Source organism: Phragmites australis, chromosome 6 (assembly GCF_958298935.1).
Source record: "Phragmites australis chromosome 6, lpPhrAust1.1, whole genome shotgun sequence".
Lineage (NCBI taxonomy): Eukaryota > Viridiplantae > Streptophyta > Magnoliopsida > Poales > Poaceae > Phragmites > Phragmites australis.
In genome coordinates this window covers 40,926,796-40,941,294 of record NC_084926.1, presented here as the reverse complement: position 1 = coordinate 40,941,294, position 14,499 = coordinate 40,926,796, and the positions used below count along the sequence as shown (strand labels likewise).

The window sequence follows — 14,499 nt, the reverse complement described above, 5'->3', positions numbered from 1 at the left end:
CATGTTGATGAATATAGTATAGAAAGATATATGTGGTTAAGTTAGATGCTCACACATTGTGTCAAATGGCTTTTGCATACAAATTTACTTAACCTTGTGACTGACTCCTTGCTAATTAACCAAATACATTCTCCTTGAAGTCGGGTTATTTATATATATATCTATTATTGATTAAGTCTTGCGAGTAACTTCATACTCATACTATTTTTCAGGTGCTACTGATTAGGAGGAGCTAGTGTTTGGCTAGTTCATGTCTGCTAACGGTGGTGGAGGGTATGAGTAGGCAATTATTCGGGTGACTTTATTTTGGGGTGGAGCCTACGGGCATATGGCTCCACGTATCTTTTGTTGTTCATAACTTTTGTCTTCCACTGCGTAGTTTTTTTATTGTCTAGGAGTTGATCTATTTTATTGTCCTTCTAGCTCTCTTTTGCTATAAATTATTGTAAATTGTTAATACTTAAGAACTTGTAATATAATATTAATTACTTGCTCTTTATTAAGTTTTCTTGTGATGGCATATATTGGAAAGACATGTGTTCTGATTTTAGATACAAAATGCATGCCGGGACTATCAAAATGGTATTTTAGTTAATCATTCTGGTCATGATTATATAAATAACTAACTTAATGATTAATTAGAATACTATTTAGATATTTTCTCGTAAGGGCGGAGGCGAGGGAGAAAGCCAGGATCAGGCGCGAGTGGCATGAGGTTGAAGACGGTTGTGTGCTGTTGGATGACTATCCATCTGCTCACAGTCATTGTCTAAAAAAAATCAAGCATCTGGAGAAAAAAAAAAAGAAAGCACCCCACTTATCTCTTTGGTCCCTCAACAGCCACAATCTGCCTTAGTGGCAATCCTCCACACTTGCTCACAATCTTCCTAGACAACTTCTTGAGATGAGAGGTGCACTCCATGTTGCTGTATTGGAAAGTCCTTCTACAAAAGAGTTCAAATGCATCGTCGCTGAGTGGGCTTAGCTTCATCCTGTACATCAATTGCATACATGCATATTCATCGTTGTAAAGAATGTATGATCAGTCGGTCTTTTGCATTAGTGTGCACAAAACACTAACTAGATTCGATTGGGATTTTACTTCCGAGATCCTTCTCGCTAAACTATGTGTTTGCTGCTAAGTTTTCTGTCACAGGAACAAGCTAGATGACAACTTACGATAAAAATAAAGCACCTGTTGGTAGCACGAAGGTGCAGATATAATCTTATGATTGGTTATGATACATCGAATCAACATATATTTTAAAAAACAAAGGCAGGTGCGATGAAATCATATTAAATGCTAAGAGATCAGGTAAGCGAGAATCCTAACGAAGAAAGTAATGAACTAGGGGGAAAAAGGAACAGCTAGCAAAATTAGAAGTTTTGAAGGCAAGCTTGCTTCCTTGCAAACTATCGAAGAAAGAAAGCAGGAACAAATTTAATCCCCATGTACTTCTTGGCTGGCTAATATTTTGCCAAGGTGTTTATAGCGCTTGAGAAATTTCTAGACACACCTGACGCGATGGAAGATCAGGGAGCACAAATCTAAAGAGGAAGTTCAATGATGCAGTGCTGAATTGCCATAGTTGAATACTGGAGACGCGAAGGAATAAGCAGAAGCATCTCTGGTCAAGGCGTCCTTCCATCTGTTGTTGTGTTCGGAGCTATTATGCCACTGCTATTTCTCAATGGTCCTATTTTTTTTAAAAAATAAAACTTTATTAACTCTTATTATTACATTAAGCTAATACAACTACGTAAAAGTTGCCTCTGCATAATAATGCACACAGGCAAAAAAACAAAAAACAAATACAAAGCACAAAAAACAATGGTCCTATTAAGATAATAATTTATGTATGTGGAGGCTGGTGTGGCAGGAACGAGTCATCTGTGGAGTAGGTGAATAAGGAATTATCCAACTATCCAAGTATCCAACTGCCATGAGACAAATGGAAACTAGGCCTATGCGCACTCGTTGCTGGGCACTGCAATAACAAAAAAAAAATCACCGAAGTTTTGTATTTTGTATTGGAACTATCCAATTACCAAACCTCTGGGAGAGATATGGGTTTAGTTGCACATTTTGTCGTAGAAGTGGTAATCGTGCATCTTTCAGCTGCATGCCTCCTCCATCACCGGACAATGATTCATGGTCGCTCTCAATGGCATGCAAAGTCCCCTGGTCAATGTCATGACTCGGGACACTCTTGCGTGAAAGCTATTGGTTGCAGGATTCTACGTTGATCTTATTATCCTGTTGAAATTACCGTGGGTTTCAGTTTCAAATTAGTACTGCTAGTTTCAGTTTGATACTGCATCTGAAGCTGAAAGATACACGCCCATTGTAATTCCGTGCCGCTTATGGATACGTGCACGCCTTGTTCTGTTGTCTCAAAATTCTGGTGTTCCAGTTGCACGCCTTGCACATTTTTTGTCGAAAATTTATCTCAATTGCTCAGAAGAGAAGTTGCTGCCAGCCAGGGGTGAACCTCCCTTGATTATATGCATGTGTATTTGACATATGTATAGATATGCAATCAATTTGATGCGTATGACAATGATCATTTGTTTGCCTGTTTTATCCTATAGACTTCTCAAACACAGATTTTGTGTGTGTTAGTTATCAACTTAGACTTTTTATTATTAAGATATGCATACAGATAAAATAGTTAGAAAGGTGAAAAATCTTAGTGAGCTTTTAGTCTCCTTGCTAAAACAAATAAGAGTCTCATGTATCCTATGTATCATATTGTTTACTAGTTTTTCAAGTTGGTGTTAGTTATTTCTATTGCAATTGTTAGTATTAATGAATCATGTGAAGAATAAGTTAAGAACTAGAATAAGAGACCAATTGCTAAATGACTGGTTAATATTCATTGAGCAGGAGTTTTTCGAGCAAGTGAAGGACGGGGCTGTGATATCACGCTTCCAATTTGTGAAGAAGCGTATAGTTAATTGTACTAGTTATTGTGTATTTTCTGTTAACTATTTGAGTTTTTCTCTAATACAAACAATTTATGTTGTATTATGGAGTTTGCGAACCTTTTTTCATTAAATACTTTATGCTACCGGCGAAGTTTGAATACCCAGGCAAGAGAAGTCGCTGCCTGCGATTTCGTGAGTTCATTTTCTGTTCTCTTCTCCTTTTTTTTTCCTGACAAGGCTGGAATGACATTAAGTTTCATCATTGGCACTGACGTCCGTTGCAAGACTTTTGAGCTGGTCTGATTATTCTGGTAACGTGTCCAGTTGTCACAAATTTGCACATCATCACGTCGTCTCAAATGGCTCAGTCACAACCAAAGCTTACTCGACCTTCAACTCCATCCACAGGTTTATCTCAATCCAGAAACAAAATACGCGCCAAACACAACCAAAGCTTACTCGACCTTCAAGTCTATCCACAGGTTTATCTCAATCCAGAAACAAAATACTCCATCCGTTCTAAAATAATAGACATTTTTTAAATAGTGATCATATCTATACTGTCTTTATTAAAGGGCTGAGACTGGGTGCAGGATGGGAAAAAGAATCCCCGCCGGGCTTGACTCTACCGTGAAGTGTTGCCCTCACGCTCGTTGCATGTCCGCATGGGAACCGGGAAAAATCCCGAGGCATACCCATGCGAGCTTCCACGCTCGAACACGGGCTGGCTCAGACTCATCGGCCGTCCTTGCCAACCGAGCCAACGCTCGGATGCCATAGACGTATTTTTTAGGCTCGATCTTCAAAGTTAGATTTTGATTAATTTTTTTTATAAAATATCATTTATAGCTACAAAACTTATAGTGTGAAATTATTTTGAATTATAAATTTAATTGTAGAATTTTATATATTAGATATTCTTATAATTTGATTTAATATTAATCAAAGTACACAAAGTTTGGTTTTTTCAAAATAAAATACGCCTACTATTTCTAAACGGAGTACAAGTTACAACAGTTGCATTATTGTTTCTAGTTTATACACATACTTTTCAGGCCATACGTTTCAAGATGACCGAATAAACAACTACAGCAAACAAAAAAAGTTTTCTTTCTGCCATGGATACAATCACGGGCGATCATATCACAAACGGCTCATCTAGGTGTTGAACCAGCTTATGCTGAGCAAACAGACGAATGCAGCAAACCAAATCCTTTCAAGTGACCAAAACAAAAATTACTGGCCTCCATGAAATCATATTGGGTCGCTGCGTAATAATCACTCTTAACTGTACATACAAGTTCTTTCCCTTGAGGTACGGACTCTAGGCTTCCTCTTTCCTGTAAAAGATGTTAAGCGCATCGCTGTATATGGCCACAGAATTCGAGACCACAGCAAGCACAATCATGGTTACAGCCAAAACCTTGTCGCGCTTGGTTGATACGCCATAAGGATCCCTACAGAGATAAGAAGCAGAACGATTATCAGGTGATGGTGAAAATCAAATAAACCCACAAATCAGGCATCATAATTATATATTCATATATCAGACGAAGAGTATAGCAAGTTACCTGAGTATAATCATGGCAGGAAAGATGAAACCAATAAGCACAGCAGCTGTGGCCCCAGTGAATTGGAATGCATCCCAGATGCTCGGTACGAAGATGGCAGCAAAATAAATCACAGCGATGAGTGAGACAGTTATAATGGTGAACCTTCGGTTGTCACGAGAAATGTGCCTTGAGGTGGGGAAGAGCAGACCATCCAAGTTAAGTCTAAGGGCAAAGAAGACTATAGGAAAGACGAGCATGACATGGACCACATAGCTCACTCTCACTATGTCATTGAAGACAGAGCTGAACGGAATGCGAAGGTCGGAGTCAAAATTGGCGAGCACATCGGCCAGGGTTGCCTCACCAAAGAGGAGATATGCGAAGAAGCTCGTTGCAATGTAAACACTCGAGCATAGTCCCAGTGAGGTTTGCACAATGGGTTTAATCTGAGTTCTGTCCTCCAGCTCATTGTCGATGCTGTGAACTGCACAAGCATGAAAATACATGTTAGTATCACATAAATGAATGGCAGAAAGCGCAAACCAAGTGGGCGGTAGGAGACACACCATTGTAGTGGCAAATATAGGCAGTAACAAGTACAGGCACAGCCGTGAACAATTTCAAGACAGAATTAATTCCATCTATCTCAGGAAAGAGTTTGGGTATCTCCACAGATCCTTCAATGAGTCTGACAATAGCAACTCCAGCAGTGATGACAACAAATACCACAGCAAGAGCAACTGATAGCGCAGATGTGTATCTCAACGAATCTGTGGCCAAAGATGTACCAATGACTAAATAGGTGACCATAAAGCAAAAATAGCATATTGCACCTTTTCCCCCCAAAGGAGAACATACTTACCCAAACGCTTAAAGCTCACCAATGGAGCAAACACAAGAAGAGTTGTAGCAAGGAGAACAACGGGACGAGAATTCCATACATGAGGTCCAAACCACCCCTCAAAGATGCCACTGTGGTGAACACCTGTTGTTGATGTTCCTGATAGGACGTCGCCTAGAACAAGATGAACCAACAGTATTAATAATAGTTTGATCTGAGCCACATGGCCCTTTCAAGGATATAAGTAATTCCTGAAGGAGCAGAGGCAATCTGGCAATCTCCAGCACTTCATTCTAATGAGCACAAGTGCAAACTAGATGGAAATCAGATTGTTGCATCTTTTGCAAAGTTATAATTGAACATTTACATAACCTTAATTGGTATGAGAAAAGGAAGCCCTACTCAACAGAGAAAAAAAAAGAACTACTTTTAAAAATCAGGGTAAACACTTATCTTTCCATTTGGAAGCAGGGGTTCAACCTAATAAACATAGTTATGGTCATAAGCTTTATCACCAAATATGGTGTTCCTGTGAGGAATTGTTCAACATGCATAGCTGAGGAACTCGTGAACTTTCAAGTATTTCTAAGTTGCCCATGATTGAGTAGCAACTAAAAAGTAGCACTTAAACGTATACTACCGGCACCAGTGTCCAATATTCAAGAGCACACAGAAGTAGGCATAACAACAATGATCATGTTCAGATGCTTACCGATTATAATCATGTATACTATCAACACGCCAATGTTGTTTATCACCACAGATGCTTGCAGCGCAATCCTCCCCCATAGTCCAAAAGTGTCACCCATCAGCCACCCGTAGGATGTAATCTTGCCCTGGTGGCTGCACCTGACCAGCATGTCAATGGATGCCTCAGTGAGCAACGCCACAAGGATGATCATCAGAATACCAGGGATAAGGCCTAGCATCTTGATACTTGCTGGCAGAGCCATGATTCCAGCCCCTACAATGGTTGTTGACAGATTGAACACCGCACCAGAGAAAGAGGCTCCATTGAACTCATGGATGGTGTCCTCCTCTTCCGTCTTGATTGGGAGAAGTGGCACAGTCTCATCTTGCATTGCTTTGTGTGATGCGTACTGCACATCACTCGCTGATCCATTCCCAATCCCCATTTGTTTCACTCACCTGCATGTAATAAACTTCAATTAGTACAATTGAATTCTGAGTTCGAATTCCCATATAGTCGTCTTCAGTAATTCCTTAATTGTTTCTAAATTAGGACAACAGAATTCTGATTTAATTTATCTATAGATCGGGAAAAAAGTAGAAACAACTATTCAGGATCCATGGTTTTCGCCAACAGTACCAAGTGCTAATTACAGATTAGAAATAAGCTTGCGAGTCGCTTATGTGCAGCAGACTGCAGATACAAAGACAGATTGTGATAATTACATAAACGATGTTTCAGTAGAATTCATACCGATAAACGAGGTTTCAGTGCAACCACCTAGAAACATTCCACGCATCATCTTAAAATGGGTTGGGATCGGCGCTCAGATAACTCAAAAGGCCAAGCAACGATTTCCAACCCCACCACGGATTCACACCAAAAAGATGAACACACGAGAGGAAGGAAAGAACATACCTTTCCGAAACCCCAAATCGTCCTCAACTCAACACCAAAACCCTGAACGAATCACCGGAGCAGACAGAACCAAAGAGAAGAACTTGTGGGTGGAGAGAGAGGGAGCTCTCCTCCTCCCACCCCCGGTCTTCTTATAGGCCCGGGTAGGTGATAGGATAATATCTCTCTCCGCCTGCCAAGAACTGGCCACCGTGTTCTTGCCGTCCCGGTTCGCCGCGGCCCCGTCCCTTTCCAAGGAAAAGGCCAAACCTTCCAACTCAGGTTGCGTCGCTGTCTCGCCTTCCTTCTGCCGTAGATTCTGTGGGTAACGCGGCCGGTCTTTACACCCCTTTTCTTTTCTTTCCTTTTACTTGCCGGATCGAATTACTCCACGCCGGTCGCGTGCCGCAATGCCTTTCTTGGGACGAAAATGGCTGGCCTTATCCACGGGAAGACGACAGAAAAATGGCGAGGCGTGCAGCGCCGGTGGGCGACTGGCCGGTGGCCAAGATGACGATGACAGCGTCGTGTGGGGTGGTGAGAACGACGGATCTGCCTGCCACTTGCCAATGGTCGGTGGAGAGTGGGGACAGTAGTTGAGTATATTCTGTGGGTGGCGGGTTTAACCGACGAGCGAGCAAACAGAAGCCATGGTTCCCGTTGGAAAGATTTTTCCTTTTTTTTATCCCCCGGTGGAGAGATTCATCGGAGCCACCGTTTCTCGAGTACCCAAAGTTCGCTGTACAGTATCTAACGGTGAAAAAGGATTGATAGGGATGGATATAGAGATGGTTAAATGGGTTCGCCGGGCCGACCTAACACGGGCTCTTTTAGACATGGTCTGTTAGGCCTGGTAAGATTAACAAGTCATGTCATGTTGGTCCACGTGCCGAAGGCACGACCTATAGTACGTTATGTTAGCTATCCTGTCCGGATGCGTCGACCCGGGTACTGTTGCAGTACGGCTGACTCAGCAGTCCAGCGGACACAGTGAGGCGGGGCGGGGCGGGGCGTGGTGGTCAGGCGGCGAGCAGGGTGGCACGATGGCATGATGGTGGGACAGCGAGGCAAGGTGGTATGATGGCATGACGGTGGGGCAACGAGGCTGGGGCAGGGTGGCTAGGCAGCGGGACAGGGTGCCGTGGTGGGTGGGCAGGTGACAGGGCAAGGAGGCTGGGGGTGGGGTGGTCGGGCGGGGAGGATGGGGGCAGGGCAGGGCGATCGGGCAACGAGGTGAGGAGGCTAGGGACGGGGCATCACGACGGCTGAGCGAGGTGGGGCTGGGTATGCCGTGCCTGTGTCGGTCCGTCTAAACTGGGTTGTGCTATGCTGGCCCATCGTACCGAGGCATCGACCCAGGTACAGCTCGACTAGCCATGCAGTGCCGGCCCAGCCCATCTACCCTTATGCCTGGGTCATGCCTCGGACTGGCTCAGTAGGCACGATCCAATTGACTATCTTTAGACGGATATAGCTCCTCATATTCTGTATTTTTTTGAAGAATTAGAGTCGGAGTCGAATACAGGTAGTAACGGATAATTATTTCTTCATCATGTATCATATTCTACTTTTTTTTTAGTCGAAGTTAGAGCAGATAATCACATAAATGTCGATTAGTCGAATAGATATATTTTTTTCACTTTATTTGCATCCTCATACAATACATTAAATAATATAGGGGTATAATCAAAGTGAACAGAGAGAGTGATCGGTAAAATATAAAAACAAAAGTATTCAGTATTATCTGTCTACGGATGCGTGACAATTTATCTATATATTATTATATTTTTAAGTGAAATCATGCTAAATTTTCTCGTAACACTTAACATTAGAATAATTCAGACGAATGCCAGTCATCATATATCTTATCTTACATTTTTCTCGGATCTAGAGTCAGACAAAGATACCGATCATCCTATATTTACTTTACAAGCCTTTAGATAATCGAACGACCAAAAATATCTGCCTATTTTCACCCCCTAACAGTATCCTAAGCTTACTAAAAAATAATCCAAATCAAATATTCAAACAAGGTTTACTTCCAAAAGTATAGTTCGTAACGGAAAATATCTAGACAAGATCGAGCGCAAAAACAAATCTTTTTAAGCAAATATATGACTATTATAGAGCAACGTCATGAGCCCACCCCAACCAAGAAAGTACCGTATGTGTTTGGTTGCCTATAACGGAGACATTTGGTTTTTACTGTATATTATCGTGGAGAAGATATTTAATTATCTATATATATTGTTCTTTTTATATCTGCTCATATAATTATACGGTTAGAGTATGACCGTTGGATACACTCGAATTAAGTTTCTCTTTGAAATCTGGCTCGATGAATATATTGTATCTGCTATAATACTACAATAAGCCTACTCATTAGTCTCAATTGCAGGGTCATTTCATCCACCTATACAGGCAATCAAATATTTTTATATGATCATTACATCTGTAAATAAAAGATATTTGTATCTGTCTATACAAATAACCAAACATTTTTTTTAAGATTTAATACATTCGTCCAACCTATTTCTATTAATCCAGAATATACGTTATAGCTTAGAAAACCACATAAACAATCAAACACACACTGAATGAATTAGACGAAATCTTGCATTCCAGATGCTGCCTAACAGGGTTGTTTCCGGAATATTTGGAAGCGGTCCCTACGTCCCGTGATAATTGATGCTATATTTTCCTAGAAATTCTACGAACTCTAGGGATTCGAAAATTATTGTTCCAAAGTTGTTTAGAAGATTCATGTGAATTCTACGAGACTGCCAACCCAAGCATTATCGTAAGCTCTCTACCCCAGGAAACCTCGATGTGTTTGCCACCTCTGCAATGCTGCAATGTGTTAAGCTCAGGGCAAAAGAAAAACTCGCTCCAAATGTTTGCCATATTGGTTTAATCAGGCCCAAAATATCTTTGTTATGCGAGTATGGTGTACGTGCGTCATCTTGTAATAGGGAAAGGCCGTTTGCTATGTTTCGATTTAATGAGAGGCCAAAAAATCCAAAAATATCATTTTGTTTGTTGCGATTTTCTGAACACAACGCATCAGTCTCATCTTTAGCCGTATGTTAAAAGCGCAATCAGATGTGGAAAAGCGTAATATTAAGATTATATCTAACTCTGTGTGAATGAATTTTTATTTCTTTCAGCGTTTCAATAATTTCTCTTCACTATTTATTTCACGAAGGGATTTTCATAATTATTCTCTCCAGTATGATATTATTTCTTTGTCTTTTATGAATCTTTTTAAAAAAAAATTGTTATAAAAGAGAAAAAATAAAAGAGAATAAAAATAAGAAAGAGAATAAAAAAGAAAACGAAACTAAGGGAAAATAGTTTTATGGTCTGATACGGGAAGTTGCCTTGCCTCGACACAGGCAGGCAAAATCCAAGCCCGGGCCCCGCACCGTCAGAGACTAGGCGTCAACACCCCATCCCACCGCCGCCGTCGCCGCCTCCCTTCCCATGGCGGGGCTCGCCGGCGAGGACCCCTTCGACTTCGAGGATGCAAGCGACGGCGACGAGTTCTGCTACGATCCGTTCGACTGCGATGGCGGCGGCGGCGGTAGCGAAGGCGAGGAGCTCGTCGATGGCCCCTTCGTCCTCGACGTCAGCGACGGCGAAGAGTTCCGCGTCTCGGGTTTCGCCTTTCCCGACGGCGGCGACGACGACATTATTGTGGTCGAGGACCGCGAGCGCCATTCCGCCCACGAGGAACCCATCCACGAAACCCTAGGCCGCTCCTTCGACTCCGACGGAGGCCTTAGCCAGTTCTACCCCCACCTCGTGTCCGCGTTGGACCTTGTCGCGGACACCTCCGAGGAGGAGATCGCCAGGTATGACCGGGGCGGCGGAGGGTTCACCGTGAGCGGGTTCGAACTCGAGCGGGGGCTGGTCATCGAGGAGGCTGACGATGACGACGGGCTCCGGCTCATGCTGAGCGGGTTCAACCTCGACCCGCGGCCTGTCATCGGCGGCTTCCAGATGCTGGTGGACGCCGACGAAGCCGAGGAGGAGGCTGCCGGCCACGACGGGCTCGGGCTCATGCTGAGCAGTTTCAATCTCGATCCCCGGCCGGTCATCGGCGGCTTCCAGACGCTGGTGGACGCCGACGAAGCCGGGGAGGAGTTTGCCGCCGGCGACGACGGCAGTGAGGGGCGAGGGTTCATGCTAAGCGGGTTCGACCTTGGGCCACCGCCGGTCGCCGGGACCTTCCGGATGGTGGTGGACGCCGAGGACACCGATTCCGACGACGCCAACTTCGATGTCCTCGACGTACTCGCGGGGCGCGTCGGGGAGGCCACACGGCGGCTGCCGGCGTCTCGTGCGGCGGTGGAGGGCTTACCGGAGGTGAAGCTCAGCGAAGAGGAGGCCTCGCGCGGCTGCGCCGTGTGCAAGGATGCCATCGCGGTGGGGGAGAGTGTCGTAATGCTCCCCTGCAAGCACTGCTTCCACGGGGAGTGCATCCGGCCGTGGCTCGCCATCAGAAACACTTGTCCTGTGTGCCGGTTCGAGCTCCCCATGGGTAATGCTGAGTATGATCGGCGACGGAGCAGGACTGGTGTTGCGTCCGTGGCACAACAGGGCGCACCGGCGCAGGTACAATCTTGGTTTCAACTTGTGGTTTTGACTAGTGGTACGACCTCATAAATCTTCCCAGGAATTTTAGCTGGTATGGAATTTATCCATTTTGCCTTTGAATTTAATGGCAGGGTCAAAGTTAGTGTAGTTATTTACTAACATAGTTCAACAATACGGCTAATTCCTACTCGTCGCAATTCTTAGGATTCTCCACTGACTATTGCAATTCTTAGTATCCTCCACTGACTATTGCTTATTTGCTTGTTTGTTCCAAATGGATGTCTTTAATTCGGTAAGTAACAGTGTGGATGCTATTGTCTACTCAACTTCCAAATCCACTCCAGCTGTTGGCTTTCCACATTTCTATTAAGTGCCAATGCAGGTCATTTAAGGCCAGCGAAAATTTCATGTACAAACTGGATAGAGCCTAAGAAATCTTACAAGGAAATAAGGGTTTATAACTCTTACATAAGAATGCATCATCAGTAAACTGAATTTGCTGTCAAACCAAGCAAAAGGTAAATGGGGGACCTGCTAGTTCCTCAAACTTCTTTCAGTGTGTTTTGTGATTGAAAGTGGCATAAAGCTTGTTTTTGCTGACAAGAAATTGTTACCAATCTGTATGCAAAGCGTGGTAGTGGTAGCTATTCCTACTTGAGAAATTATTGTTATTATCGTTCCAAGCTCCATTTGCATTCTAGCATACTAAGTATGATTGATTATCTAGCATCTAGGTTGAACATTATTACTCTACCATGCATGGCTTCGGCCTGTGCTTGGACATATCAAATTGTAAACATCATGATATCTGCCTCCATTTGGGTTGTTGTTTGCAACTTTGCATCAAGAATTCAGCATCGGCCCTTTGGCAGCAAAAGTAAAATAGCATACGTATGCTGATCTGTACACATCCGATTGTTTTCTGACCCATATTTAGCTTCTGCTGAATTCCACCATGCAATGTTGAAAAGGCTAGAGACATAATACCAGTAGCCACTCAATATGATGTGTTGTGTTGCGTTACATAGAAAATCTTTTCTGGTTACAATTTCACCCGAGTTAAGAGAGAATTTGTGCCTGCCCCGCAAGCTGGGACTAAAGGCTTCATTGTTTGTGGTTGCTGCTTGTAAGTATTTGCTATTGTTCCCAGGTAGCATTGCGGTTGCATTCTAAATTTGTTCTTCACACTAGGGTGCACTGCAGCCAACCCTTATGTTTTGGAGAAAAATTGCTTCACTTTTAAGGGTGGTCTAAATATAGGAGGTATACCTAACCTGCCTTTCGTCTCATGTCTTGTGATAGAATAATTTGTTCTTTATGTTATCGTTCGAAGCCAGTTTTGTCGCCAACATTTGGCAAAGCTCCTTGGTTGGATGAGTTTCCTTGGTTGATTGAGTTTTTGCTTCACTATTATGATCTGAATCTGATGATCCTTCTGTTTACAGAGTGGAGGCGCAGGTGCCGGAGCCACAACGGGTGCAGAAGATGCAACTGGATGCACAGCATAATAGACTTGAGCAAAAGAGCATCTTGATGAGGCGGCAGCAGAGGATGATCTGACGCCAATTACTATCAAGATGCCGAACTGACCAACTGGAGTAGAGGTCAGGTAGATCAACACTGAGTTCCTCTCAGCGACACTAACCAGCAGCGAGATGAAACTGTGATTGTATGGTTGATCCACCCGATTTGAAAACTCTAAGTAGCATTTCCATCTACCTATGGCATGAACGTAGTCTGCGGTTTAAATTGTCCATTTTCTCGCCATCGGCTTTCTTGCCGTAAAAAGCCCATCTCAAACTCGTAGTGCTGTCCAATGTCTAGGGTCTGTTTGGTTGATAGCCACGTATTGCTAACTGTGACACATTTTTCTTTTGCCAAACATGCTTAATATTATGTGATCAATTTTTTCACCACACTTTTGGCTAGTTTGGGAGAATTTGCCACACTTCGGCTGTGTGGCATGAAAGAATTCTTGCCGTAGTTGCGGCCGTGAACCAAACAGGTGCCAACTTAGTTAAAGGTGTCTGACTTCAGGTGTGGCAATACGTGGATAGCAACTAAACAAGCCCTGAGACTTTGTGTTTAGAGTACAGACTACAGATGATATGTTTGGTCTGGCCGGGTACGGATTTATTAAAAAGAATTTGTCGAGTGTGCAAGCGCATCATCTCACTCAGTGTCACGTTCAAAAAAGGAAAGGGAAAGAGAGAGGGAGAAAAGGGCCCGGTTCAGAATTGCAGGCCCCAGAGCTATCCTCGCATCGCGTCTCAAGGCCCACAGCTTCTCTGACCACAGTCAACGGCGTGAAGACTCTTCGCCAAGCCCAAGCGGCCAAGCCTATTCGGCTATTCGCGATCACAGGCAGCCCGCGCTTGCTTGGGATTAAATTAAAATAAGAGATTTGAATTTGAATTTTGACTTTGTATTAAGATCAACTCAATAGAATATATTTGAACTTTGATTTGGACTTGAATCTTTATTTTGGGGAGAGAATTTGAATCTAATTTGATTTGAGCTAAATGGAGAGTATGAATAGATTTGAAAGTGAGAGATATTCAATTTCAAATCTCCATACAAGAACTATAAAAATCCCAAACCAATATACATGAATTGATTCAATGCAGATACTATTTGGGAAATTGACTTTAGTGTATTTTGGAATACCTAGTTAACTTGATATATTTATTACATATGAAGGTATACATACCCGTATATACATTCATATATATCCTCTTGATTTTTAGTTAGCCTAATTAATAAAAAAAATTAATTTAAAGTAAAATTTACAACTAATTAACATGTTAAACTCAGGATGTTACTATAAGGACATTGTTAGATAATCTGTTGCATGTTCAACTTGTTCATAGCAAGAGCATGGTCAGTTCGTGGCCACGTGCGTTCAAGAGGAGGTCTGACGCGGTGCTGGTTCACCCAGGATCGTCCACGTTTGCTTTCCGGGTTTCCAGTGTCATGTGCGTCATGGTGTG

At 43.0% G+C, this 14,499-nt stretch overlaps 2 protein-coding genes across 2 annotated transcripts; one reads left to right on the top strand and one right to left on the bottom strand.

Annotated features, from left to right (window-relative positions):
- Positions 1-3,926: 3,926 nt before the first annotated feature.
- On the bottom strand, positions 3,927-7,387 carry LOC133922498 (amino acid transporter AVT6A-like). Its single transcript, XM_062367858.1, has 6 exons — positions 6,932-7,387; positions 6,035-6,471; positions 5,344-5,496; positions 5,048-5,251; positions 4,500-4,965; positions 3,927-4,385 (listed from the first exon to the last, which is right to left on the bottom strand). The coding sequence occupies exons 2-6, from the start codon at positions 6,456-6,458 to the stop codon at positions 4,253-4,255; spliced, it is 1,380 nt and encodes a 459-aa protein (XP_062223842.1). The 5' UTR covers positions 6,459-6,471; positions 6,932-7,387; the 3' UTR covers positions 3,927-4,252.
- Positions 7,388-10,297: 2,910 nt separating this feature from the next.
- LOC133922496 (uncharacterized) lies at positions 10,298-13,425 on the top strand. The gene is made up of 2 exons (XM_062367857.1): positions 10,298-11,527; positions 12,955-13,425. Exons 1-2 carry the CDS (start codon positions 10,394-10,396, stop codon positions 13,015-13,017), a joined length of 1,197 nt encoding a protein of 398 aa, XP_062223841.1. The 5' UTR covers positions 10,298-10,393; the 3' UTR covers positions 13,018-13,425.
- The last annotated feature ends 1,074 nt before the right edge of the window (positions 13,426-14,499 follow it).

What these genes read in the sequence shown, in the direction of transcription:
- LOC133922498 (XM_062367858.1), bottom strand. Translation starts at nt 6,458, where the DNA reads ATGGGGATTGGGAATGGATCAGCGAGTGATGTGCAGTACGCATCACAC. An exon ending in AGTATACATGATTATAATCG is followed by an intron (nt 5,497 to 6,034) that starts GTAAGCATCTGA and finishes ATCTTGTTCTAG; the next exon opens with GCGACGTCCTATCAGGAACA. An exon ending in CTATATTTGCCACTACAATG is followed by an intron (nt 4,966 to 5,047) that starts GTGTGTCTCCTA and finishes ATGCTTGTGCAG; the next exon opens with TTCACAGCATCGACAATGAG.
- LOC133922496 (XM_062367857.1), top strand. Translation starts at nt 10,394, where the DNA reads ATGGCGGGGCTCGCCGGCGAGGACCCCTTCGACTTCGAGGATGCAAGC. An exon ending in AACAGGGCGCACCGGCGCAG is followed by an intron (nt 11,528 to 12,954) that starts GTACAATCTTGG and finishes TTCTGTTTACAG; the next exon opens with AGTGGAGGCGCAGGTGCCGG.